General features: G+C 40.4%; 1 protein-coding gene across 1 annotated transcript in view; it reads left to right on the top strand.

Moving 5' to 3' along the window:
• Window positions 1-12,627, top strand: part of LOC124605758 (UDP-glycosyltransferase UGT5-like) — a 72,594-nt gene that overhangs the window by 47,806 nt on the left and 12,161 nt on the right. Inside the window, exons 5-6 of the mRNA XM_047137644.1 lie at window positions 7,986-8,208; window positions 8,294-8,513. Coding sequence (XP_046993600.1) covers window positions 7,986-8,208; window positions 8,294-8,513 — 443 coding nt within the window. The remainder of the gene's footprint in view (window positions 1-7,985; window positions 8,209-8,293; window positions 8,514-12,627) is intronic.

Below are 12,627 nucleotides of genomic sequence, written 5' to 3'. Positions count from 1 at the left end.
TGCTTGAAAATGGCGCAAATGCCGAAACTGCAATAACAAAATAAAACACCAAAAGCTAAAAGCAAGAGAACATCGTTCAATAGAAGGAAAAGAGGAGGCGACCACACTAATGAAGCATCCTTATCCTAAAGGATATCACTAATCTTAGTATCTTCTGACGCAGCGTTAAGTTTAGAAATAGTGGGTACAAGACATTTTCAACACAGAAACCAGCGGGAGGGGGTTCATATTTGAATGGTTGTTTGATAATAGTCCCATATTATTTCTTCACAAAGCGTATTACAGTTGCTCCTCTACATTAAGCGTCAGATGGAGTCACTTACATCGACCATTTTATGTAAACTTTCAGCAGTAGTTATAAAGCCCACTGCAGATTTAAAATGTTTTCTGTAAACGGTATATTGTTACTTCAGGTAAATGTGAAATTTGTTTAGTTACTAGTTCTCTACATATATTTCACAACTAAAACAAATGTTTTGATAACGATGAAAATTTCGAGTTATGTTTGGCGTCAGTTTTTCGTGTGGCTACATTAAGTAGTGTATAAAACCATTAATTTTCGTACATGTCCACACATTTTATTCTCGTTTACAAGTCTGCTTATAATTCATAAATATTCTAGAGTTGTACGAACTTAATTACATCTCCCACGGTCCGCATAATTTGTTGTGTCAGTTCCCTACGAAGTCGAAAATAAATAAACTTCCGTAGACAGTTGTATGTAAGTAACACGCTATAGTTGAGAAATTCGGAAAAATGAGTTATTATATTATCTATAGACTTAGCTAAATAGTATGGTTACGCTAAGTCTACATCTACATCCATACTCCGCAAGCCACCTGACGGTGTCTGACGGAGGGTACTTTGAGTACCTCTATAGGTTCTCGAAGTCTAGATTCGTAGATCAGAATTTCTGTACATAATGACTGTGTTCTTATTAATAAAAGCATCGATTATTCGACTACCTGGAACCAGTTTCTGTGTCCTTTCATCTTCCATTACTTCATACCTCACGCTCCCTATCTTCAGAGAAGTGAATGTTACGTAATTCATATCCAGTAATTACCCTCCGGTTTTTCTATTGTTAATCAGTCTAGAATGGATATGAGCTGCCTATTCCTTTGTGACCTCTTGCTGTATCTGGCCTTTCGAGGAACTTATGTCTAGGACTAGATTTGTCCCCTTGGTTTTCTTTATTATAATTTTTTACATATCTTTGAAGGATCCCTATGTTTGAAATGTTTCTCCACGTCCCGGACTTGTGCTCTGACAAGTAGAGGGCCGTCAGAGTCTGTGGCAGTGGATGAAATTTTCCGTAACTGTATTTTGCTGGTGCGTAATTGGTGATGTGACGGTACCAGGTCTGAGCTGCCCTGTTGCTTATAACAACGGGGACAGTAAACAAGCAATATACTAAATTCTCATCATAGTCGGTTTCCTTAAAAAGATATGCGTTTCAAACATTCGTTTTTAGTGAAACAATGTTTCCCTACCCTACAAGGTTGGCAGCTGGGAGTCTAATGTGCGTTCCCGTTCTGTAAATGTTTTCCACTTCTCTCGTTCCTTTTTTTGTGGTTAATACGGATTAACTAAAAAAATTTAACAATGTCACTCGATGTACTCCGTAGGCATTGGTTCATTTTATAAGAAACACGGAACTCGATACTAAGGGTGTTAAATATAAACAATATTTATAATACCAGTTGCCGCGCGGGATTAGCGGAGCGGTCTAGGGCGCCGCAGTCATGGACTGTGCGGCTGGTCCCGGCGGAGGTTCGAGTCCTCCCTCGGGCATGGGTGTGTGTGTTTGTCCTAAGGATAATTTAGGTTAAGTAGCGTGTAAGCTTAGGGACTGATGACCTTAGCAGTTAAGTCCCATAAGATTTCACACACATTTGAACATTTTTTTATAATACCAGTTAATTTTTATTTTTTGCTCCACACTGTTCATATTTAAATTCTGTGTTTCTGAATATTGTTATTAGAGGCTAATTGTATTTAATCGCCAGTTTCTTCGAACTTACAAAATATATAATCTGAATTTATGTGCCTTTTGACTTTAAGAGTTACTAAAAGAAATCACGAGAAATAAATTGGAATAGGTGTTGACTGGAAGATTTTATCTAATTTTGGAAAAGTCATAGTACGTCTGCTGCTCAACAAGATTCAAACTGGTAGAGCAAAACAAGACAAATTATTGGCAACAGTATACTGTGAGATCGTTTGGTGGAAAATAGCTCTCTACTTTAGTGTGGTAGAAATGGAGGAGGATTTCGACGTGGAACAAATAAGTTATTCTGTGAAATACCCAGTGTTTGATGGAGCATTGATTGGTAGGAGCTGAAACAAGTCTGCGTGAGTCAATGAGACACCTTCGAAATTTCTAAAACTAATGGTTGCTGTACACAGTAGTATGACAGTCAAAACCTTATGAAACTAGAAGCTTAATTTCATACTTCCAGAAAACATGAGAAGGCACGAATAAATCTGCTAGGTGTATGAGGACTGTTAATTACAGACTGGAATAGTACTCAGAGGAAAAGAAGCAATTATTGAGAAGTAGCGGCTCCGGCCACGAAAACTGACAACGGCCAGGAGAGCAGTTTACTGATCCGCATCCAGTGACACCTATCGATCGAGAATGACGCAGCGGTCGGTCGCTATCGTTGGGACTTCCAAAGCCTGTTCGGACGAAGTTATTAAAACAATCAAAATCTTTAAGATAAGAAAAATACTCCAATAGGGGAATGACAGTAAGAAAATCAAATAACAAACTTAGAAGGTGACCAATTGGCTTAGACCCAATAAAACATATGTCTCATTGGTAAGCCAGACTAACTTAGGTTACAATTAGGTACAGTACAAACAGTTAACAGAGTAATAGTGCAATACCATTCGAAAATTATTCTTATCAACTGCACCAATGGGTTAGGACCCAATGATAAAAGCGTGTCACAATACGGTAAGCAGTTGCAGTGGGAATAAATAACTATAGATTAAGAACATAAGTGCTATGAGATCTCAGGCTTTCCTGGCGAATGTGCTGTATCCAAGGTTCTCGGGTGTCAAGCCGGATCCGTTCGTCGAAGTTCCACGATATTTCGGCGGATAAACGTTCCGCCATCATCAGGTGGTGCTGATGGAATGATCTGTTTGCGCTGTGTCCGTGGTATTTATGTCCGCGGGGTCCCGAGTCGTACCCCGGCGCGGGCGGCCGGTGGGGCGCCGCGTGTTGGGAGTGGTGGGGGAAGCTGCAGCCACGCCCGGCGGTAGGCGCAGTCCATCTCCGTCCGCCGTGGCGGAAGGATCTCGCGTCCGCTCGTGCCGTTGCTCTTTGATGGTGTTTAATAACGGTTTCCAGGCCTTGCTAAGTTGAAACCTGGTGTCCCTGTTGATGAGGTTATCTGTTACTCGAATTTATATGCCTCCTTGTAGATACTGTCCCAGTAGGCACTTGTGGCAGTCAGGATTTTTGTCTCTTCGAATTTCGCTGTGTGTCCGGTTTCAATGCAGTGTTCTGCTAGGGTCGAATGGCTGGGTTGGCGTAAGCGGGTGTGACGTTCGTGTTCTTTGCATCGGCCCTCGACCGTGCGAACTGTTTGGCCGATGTAGGATTTGCCACAGCCGCACGGGATTTTGTATAGGCCCGCTTTCTTCAGCCCTACGTCATCTTTTGCCGTTCCTAGTAGGTCACGAATCTTTGCTGGTGGCCGGAAGGCTGTGTCAATCTTGTGTCGCCTTAACAGTCTACCTATTTTTGACGACACGTTGCCACCAAACGGCAGAAAGGCCAGAGCTTGCTTTTCTTTTCGGGCTGTTCTTCATCTCGGTTCTTGGTGCACCTCTGTTGTCGGAAGGCCCTTTGGATTTGGCGGTTGCCACCATCCGGCGCAGCTTAATCGAATGCTCAACACCTTGGTACATAGAGCACACTCGATCTCTGATGAACAGAACTTGCCAACGGAGCTCAAACACCTGGAGACCGTGTTCCGCAAGAAGAAATTCGAGTAACAGATAACCTCATCAACAGGGACATCGGGTTTCAACTTAGCAAGACCTGGAAACCGTTATTAAACACCATCAAAGAGCAACGGCACGAGCGGACGCGAGATACTTCCGCCACGGCGGACGGAGATGGTCTGCGCCTAGCACCGGGCGTGGCTGCAGCTTCCCCCACCCCTCCCACCACGCGGCGCCCCGCCGGCCGCCCGCACCGGGGTACGACTCGGGACCCCACGGACATAAATACCACGGACACAGCGCAAACAGATCATTCCATCAGCACCACCTGATGATGGCGGAACGGTTATCCGCCGAAATATCGTGGCTCACGCAACACGGCCCCTAGTTTTACTAGGGCCGTGTTGCTCGAAAATCAAACTTATCAGCGGAAGTGACGTCACGATAAGCGGCGCGTGACGTCTTATCAGCGCTCACGCTGCGCCGCAGCACGGAGCGTCATTCGCTCTGCGAACGTCGAGGAGTGTGGAAGCATAGCTCTGGGTCTCGCTGGGCGTTGGCTTGCTACGTTCTGTTAGTTAACGTGCCACAGCAATGCCTTTGCGACGTGCATGGCGTCGTCGCTGGCGGCGCAGCGTTTCTGTTTATCGTTCTTTGAAGGCAATTGATATTGACTTGGCTGGTCAGTTTAATAAACAACAACTAATTGGAGGTCCAAATGTATTTCGTGGACTCAAATTGAACTTCACATGTGATGTACAAGCTGTGTTTGGAGGTAGTACATGGCTGACACTTGCAGTTGTGTGGGGCAATCATTGTGATTATGGTGGCCTTGAAGCTTTCCCAGATGCAAATATTCTTACATGGAAGAAGTCCCACGAACGGATCCGGTTGGACACCCGAGAACCTTGGATACAACATAAATGCTGAAACCAATGACTATATATAGCAGCTTCACCAAACGGTCCATGTTGAAGCAAAACAAAATTTTAAAAGCACCACAAATTTTACATGTACTAAACTTCAGTAGTATTCAGATAAATAAGAACATGTACAGCTTAATCGAATTAATGGCTGTTGACCATGCAAAAAAGGTTTATAGCCGGTGAAAGTGTTCAAAGGTTTGCCTGAAATTTGCCTAAATCGCAAGGAATGCATAAGTAACTACGTACTGAGATTTACAACAAAATGACGAAACAAGAAACAGGCTGATCTTAAAGACGATATTTCTTAGATTTACTTGAAAATTTAAAAGAAACCATTTATATTAAATCACCTACTGCCTAGATAATTGAAAAGTTTGAAGTGAGGTAAACCCCTAACCTCGGGACGACCGGGAAACAAAAGCAGTAGCCGATCAAATACACAAACACAATGTGTAAGACCTGGCAGGTAGCAACGCAAATAAAGGGACGACATATAACATCCACTCAGCTTCTTCAAACAGGCAGCAAAGGACAAGTAATACGAATTTGATGTAATCAACTGCCCAGCTGCCTTACTAAAATAGATACCTTTTCAACAATTGTATTACAAAACTGGTGAATATCACCGGATCCGTTAGAGCATGCAGTGAAGTTCTTAGCAAAAATTTCATTAAATAAAGACTAGCCTGTTCTTCGTCAAACACATACAGATAGAATTAAACCTTACTATACTTAAATATAAGCCACTACACGAGTTCCAGTAGGCCTAAGTACTATACAAAGCCAACTAGGCTGAGGGCTAAGTAGTATCTGAATGAAATTCAAAAACGAGCAGAGCCTGACAACTTCAAAGCAACACTATTTTCATTAAAACGGGAAGCAGTAATAGGGACTAAAATACAAGGCGCCTAAAAAGGAAAATAGTAAGGAAGATCATGGCAAGAAATTTACAGATTGAAATTAATGAAAGCGCCTTGAAGAAAGTTCAGTGACATGGCGACGAGACAACAAACTTGATGCACGTTCGCCACAACTTACGAAAACGTGCTTTGGATCAAAACCACAAATAAGCGCCTTTCGTTCACAACAGACAGATGTAAAAAGACTAATACCAAGCAGGTGCGAAAGGAAACAGGATGCATTTACTGAGCTCAAAATTAATGCCTTTTATCAAAGGGAAGGTTCACAGTGCTTCCTCCAAACAGACTCGTTCCTTCCACGGTTGAATAGCTGCAAGTTAAATAAATCCCCGTCTTGATTCCGCCAAAAACACTCCACAGGTGGGCTCGCCATCTTTCAGCAATGTTCGGCCAAAATGGAGTGCTTACACGCTCCTGGTAAACGCTGACCTCCAAGCGCCACAGCTGCTAACCTGTCAATTTCCCATAGCTCACCTAGCTCGGGCTTAAATCCGGTCCGCCACTGCTTACGTCCGCACTCTTGTGGCCAAGAGTCCTCTGATCTCCCAGCGATGAGCCAGAGACAAACCCAGAGCAGAAAAAAAACGATATTAGGAAAAGACCCGCACATGCATGGCACAGTTTCTAAGCTTATTAATAAAAATAATATTTATGAATTTTTTAGATGGAAGAGGATAATGTACACAGTCATCTCACTAATGGACTGTCCAACATAAAGACAATTACAGGTTATGTAATTGGAAAATCTAGGAAGATATGCTAACGTTCAGAAAGGTGTAGGATGGGAAGTAACTGATCGCCATTCTTGTCTAAATAGTATGTCGAAGACATAATGAACGTCAGCTTAAGAAGAAATACAGTGGTTTTGTTTAATGGACATCATATTCGCCACTGAGTGTGGGATTATTTATTTCACAATTGCCAATTCGGCCTCTGGGCCATTTTCATGAGGTACTTCAGAAGATTTTGCTTCAGCACAAATCCTCTGGCACAACGTCAAAAGTAGGCCTTTTCATTGTAGAGATACAGCAACATCAGACAAGTGCGAAGTTCTGTACGTCGTCAAATGACGTAAATTGTGTACACAGTTTCGCATTCGTCTAATATTACTGTATTTCTATAGTGAAAAGGTCTGTTCATCACGATGACATGCGTACATGTCGGAGGATGTTAAAGTCTGACATGCACTGAAGCAAAATCTTTTGCCGTTCCACTTGAAAATTGCCCAAAGACCGAAACTGCAACTGTGAAATGAATAATACCCTACAGACAAAGGCGAATATGATGTCTTTTAAACAATTCTGCATGACTGTGAACCCCGATCATGAGACGTTAAACAAGACTATGAGTGTTTGGAGGAAGCTGATAAAGCTCAAATGCCGCATAGACTTTTGGCTGAAGGTAAGACTGACTTAGAAGAACTGAGAAATGTAGTGGACAGATTAGTTAATATAAAATATGGGTTTCAGGGATAAAAAAGTAAATATATAGGTTTTGAAATATAGCAGACACGAATAACTAATCACCTACGTACAAAAAGTGGGAAAAACTCATTAAAAGACAGAGATATCATATCCACATACAGGAGAATAATGCCTTTTGAACAAAATAAGTTTGCTGATAGCCATAATAACACAGCAATGGAAAAGCAGCTCCTACGACAGTAGGTATGACAGAAAGCCATTTTACAGGCGTGCAGTGTGGATTGAGGGGAAATTTGTGTAGAAGAAACAGGAGCAGTTGGACAGTGCAAAAAAAAATGTGTACAGTTTAAGTACCGTGACGGAGCACCACCGAGGGATTCTTTGCAAAGAATAAGAGAGGAGATAAGATTTTACATATTACTTATCACGTTAAAGGTTGTATTGTAATGGTTGACCTGGACTTTTATAAGTGAGATAATTTGACATTTGAAAAAAACAGTTGTTTGGTGGGACGAGTATGTGTGAGGGTGGGGTTGGGAGCTGCGGGTGGTGATGAGGGCTAGAACGATGAATTTCGAAGAAATAAAACAATAAAATGTCAATACATATTATGGACGACTAGAAATGTAATAGGCTATGTAGGGATGCACGTATTGTAATATTTAATGGAGGAACAGAAGATGGTATCTAAGACGTCAAGGCCTTATGACTGTTAATGCTGTATAACTTAAAGCCTGTTTTATGAAATGTCATAGGATATTCAAAGTTTTCTTGATGGCGCGGAAAATGGAGTCATCTACTTCAGCCTGGGTACCAACGTCCGAGGCAGTACGATGCCCGAGCACAAGCGTCGGGCCTTCCTGGAGGCTTTCTCGCAGCTGCCACAGAGGGTACTGTGGAAGTGGGAAGCAGATGACCTCCCTGGCCGTCCAGGAAATGTCAAAATATCCAAGTGGCTGCCACAGCAAGATGTGTTGGGTACGTGAAACCTTTATGTCTGTCAGGATATCTAATGGTAGCATATATTGGCATAATGAGGCGACATGGTTCTTCTGTTCTGCAGCTCATCCAAACATCAAACTGTTCATTACACAAGGTGGGCTCCAGAGTATGAATGAGGCAGGCTACTTTGGTGTTCCTCTAATCGGAATTCCATTCATGGGTGACCAACAAAACAATGTGGCGAAAATGGTTCAAGCAGGCATTGGCTATCATCTGGAGTTTAAAGATGTCACAACTACTACTGTTTTGAATGCTATTCGCACTGTTCTCGGCGATCAAAGGTAAAACACAAATTCACAGCGATACTTTCACCACAAAGTTGCACAAAACTCATAATAGGGAATGAGACAAACACTACTGACATTGTGTGAGTACTTTAGAGATACAAAACTTTACAAATAGTCGAAAACTTTGCATTTACGTAATATACCAACATCTGTAAATGAGAAGACTGTTACATCAGTAGAGAATACAAACTAATACAGGGTGTTTCAAAAACGACTTTACAACTTTGAAAATTCATATAAATTAATTCATAGTACCTACAGAGATGATTGTAGTGACAATTTGTAGGGAAATACATAAAGTTTTATCTCACGTAGTTCGCTAGTGCCGAAACGCACCGTAAGGAGCGCTAATGGCAGTTGCGTTAAAGATGGCTGCCTTCACTGGACTCGAGGGTGCTAGCTGTGTGTTTTAGTTTGAAGAATCGAAGTCGGCGACAACAGTTCAGCGTAATTTCCGTACCAAGTATACTAAAGATCCTCCTAAAAGGCCTACAATTTACTATTGGCATAAATGTTTTGTAGAAACAGGGTGCTCGGTAAGACATGTGAAATCATCTGATCTACCAAGCACATCTGATGACGTCGTTGAGCGAGTGAGACAACATTTTGTCAACAGCCCTATGTCCCAGTGTGCATCTCGCGGACTGCAAATCCCACCTATGACTGTTTGGTGTGTGTTGAGAAACCGTTTGCTTTTGAAACCATACAGACTGAAGATCATACAAGTGATAAAAGACACTGATAAAATTGCACGCAAGCACTTCTGTGCGGATATGTTAAATCGATTACATGAGGATGAACATTTCTTGGTCAAAATCATCTTTAATGATGACTTTTCATTTAAGTGGCATGTTTATCACACAGAACTGTAGGATTTGGGGAGTGAAAACTCCACATCAAACATTTCCACATGTTCGTGATTGTCCTAAACTGAATGCTTTTTGTGCACTGAGCAAGAACAAAGTGTAGAGCCCATATTTTACCATGAGAGAACCATCAATGGGATAGTGTATCTGGATATGTTACAATAATTTTTGATACCACAGATCGATGAGGATAACCAAGAACGAAATGATTGCTTCATGCAAGATGGTGCACCACCTCACTACCTGGCTGATGTCTGGGATTACCTAAAGTAAAGTGACAACTTAACCATGATGTGCCAACTACATGACTCCCCCCTCCCCCCCCCCCCCCCAGACCTGACACCACTTGACTTTTTTTATGGGGATTCACCAAGGATATTGGGTTTGTGCCTCCTGTACTGGCTTATCTACCTGAAATTAGAGCAAGAATTTACACCACCACTGAGCAAGTTACACTTACAATGCAACACAGAATGTGGGAAGAAATTTACTTCCGATGAGATGTTAGCAAGATAACCAATGGAAGCCACATACAACATCTTTAGTTTAAGATAAAAAAAAAAAAAAAAACTTGATGTGTTTCCCTACAAACTAGCACTAAACCCAGCTCTAGATCTTCTTTCAATAAATTTATATGAATTTTTGAAGTTGTAAAGTCCTTTTGAAACACCCTGTATGTGTAAACATTTCAAAGCAATTACTAACTCTTAATGTACAGTCTTCGCTGAAATAACAATTTGAAATCAGTGATTTAACGATGACCATAAAACAGAATTGAGAACATTGCAAAGGAAAGAAGATGAAAGCAGAACAAAAGCAGTAGTGGTATGCATTCCCAGATGTAAGTAACTTCAGAGAGATTCTATCATGTTTATGATTCAACCATGCCATTTATATTATTTATATTGTATCATTTTCACATGGATCTCACTCAGAAATGACAAATCCATGTAGATGTACTAGTGAACAGAAACAATGCTGTAATGGATGAACATAATTATACCTTTTTCACTTAGCAATTATTTCATTTTGTAGTTATTCTTGCGTTCTGTTCAGCATTGGCGGAAAATTCATTTAATGCTGGTACAGTATTATTAAACGCTTCCTAATCTATCTATTATTCAGGATAGACTAAATCTAATGGTACTTGTAATAATGAGGCACAGGCTTTATAGGTATTATTCAAACTTTAACTCATGATTAGCAATTCATTTATCTTAAAAATTCATTAATTATTTTATTTTATTTTCTTTAGAAACTTACCTTCTTTGCTTCAAATGGATTAAATCTGTTGAAGTCTCCTCATCAGTATTATCTAATACAAACTATTGTTTGGTATTTAGCAAATTACATGTTTGTTAGATTTCATTAAGATATGGAAAGTCTCAATTACTTTAAGGAAATAACATTTTCTTTGTGTAAATATATTTAAATGTAGGCTGCAGAAAAGAAGCAGTTATCAACCAAAATGGATTTCAATTTCTATTATAATATCATGACTGAGAGGACTTGGTCAGTGCATAAGACTAATGTTAAGTTCTTATCTGTGGGATAAAGCTTCAGAGGTAGAACCCTGGGAACTGCATTGAAAGCTTAAGAACTCCAGAATATGTGGAAATTATAAGCTGTATATAGAACTCCATTTATCTTCACATAACGCTGAATGTATCTGAGTGTCTGACAGGTGAGAATATACTCGATTACAAGTAATCGATCGTTACAGTTCATCTGTTTTTGCAAAGAATCTATATACTTATTCCTTTCTCTTAATATAATTATTATGTTTTTGTATTTATTGCGACTCTCTATGCAAACATGCATGGTAATACAACTTTTGATTAGGACGCTAGTCTCATGTAATTTTATTTCATGGTCTTCACAATTTAAAACACTTGGGGAGGAAAGAATTAGTTTCCTGTCTTGGTCATCGCCTCTCTGCTTAGAAGTTGTAACAAAACTGAACATGACTTGTAAACACATGCATTGAGGATGATTTTAATTGTTTTTAAACAAGTAATGAAGGTTTTCTGTCTTTTCTTGTGTATAAAGTCTTATTTCGACCAAATGCGTTTTGCTTTATTTGAAGTACCTTCAGCAGTCTTTGTTTTGGCTCCTACATTATTTGCATTCCTTCTTCTATATACAGGCCTTCTATATACAGCCCTAAGGGCTCGTACTCTTCTCTATCATCCTGTCACGGTGCTGTTGATTTAGACATTCCTCCATCAGTGACTGAATGTGATGTGAAACTCAGTATGGTTTCTTGTACCGTCATGGTTAACTCCCTATGGGAATCTAATGCTGCATTATCTGTGTTGCTGACAATTATGTGGGATGATTAGATAATTCCACGCATTCCTCTAACAGATTTTCTGTCTCCTCCCCGTCACTTAATTGCAAATGTGAAGCTCTTTTGACACTCTTCTCCATTGTGTGCCTAAATTGGAACGCTGTCGCCGCTTAGAGCATTCTACATTATCCATCAAAGACTACCGAGACTGATTTTATTCCTCTCTTATAAGGCATGTGAGTGGCGTTACTATGATAGTAGCTTTAAATAACAACTGTAATCAACACATATGGATTCGATCAGTTATTGTGAAAAGGCAGTTTTAAGTAGTAGAAGTACAGCCATAGCATGTAAGTGTTGCCGTGTCACAAATCCCAATGGAACAATACCTCTAAATCACAAGTCTAGCACTTTATTCAGAATGTTTTGTAGAAGAGGAAGTTTGTCATTCACATCTTGACTCATAAAGAAAAACAACAACACGTGAAAGCTGCTTCAGCTTGACTGAAATTCAAAACGATGAAAACTATTTTCTGGAAAAAATCATCATGGTTGATGAGAATTTAAATACGAACCTTTCACAAAATGACGAAAGTGCGGAAATCCACATAAAGGGTCAACACATTGACGATGTAACCGACATTAAAGACAATGTGATGCACGAGTTGAACAGAATCCCAAAGAAGGACTTTTCTGACAGTTTCGCATGGCTGTATGAAAGTTGTGTACGTAGGAGACAGCTGGGAGAAGACTATGTAGGATACCTGAAGCAGTAGAACAACCAGCTAAATGTTACTCTAGTTTTTATTAATCCAGTCCCTAAACTTATGACACAGACAGGTATAATGAAATCTCTGTCTACTCTTCTTCCTCCAACACTTGTAGGTTGTCTGTCAGTACACTTTGTGATAGCTCTACTCTTTTTTATTGTTCCATGGGACCAAATTAAGGA

Source organism: Schistocerca americana, chromosome 3 (genome assembly GCF_021461395.2).
Source record: "Schistocerca americana isolate TAMUIC-IGC-003095 chromosome 3, iqSchAmer2.1, whole genome shotgun sequence".
Taxonomy (NCBI): Eukaryota; Metazoa; Arthropoda; class Insecta; order Orthoptera; family Acrididae; genus Schistocerca; species Schistocerca americana.
This window is presented reverse-complemented; position numbering and strand designations above follow the sequence as displayed.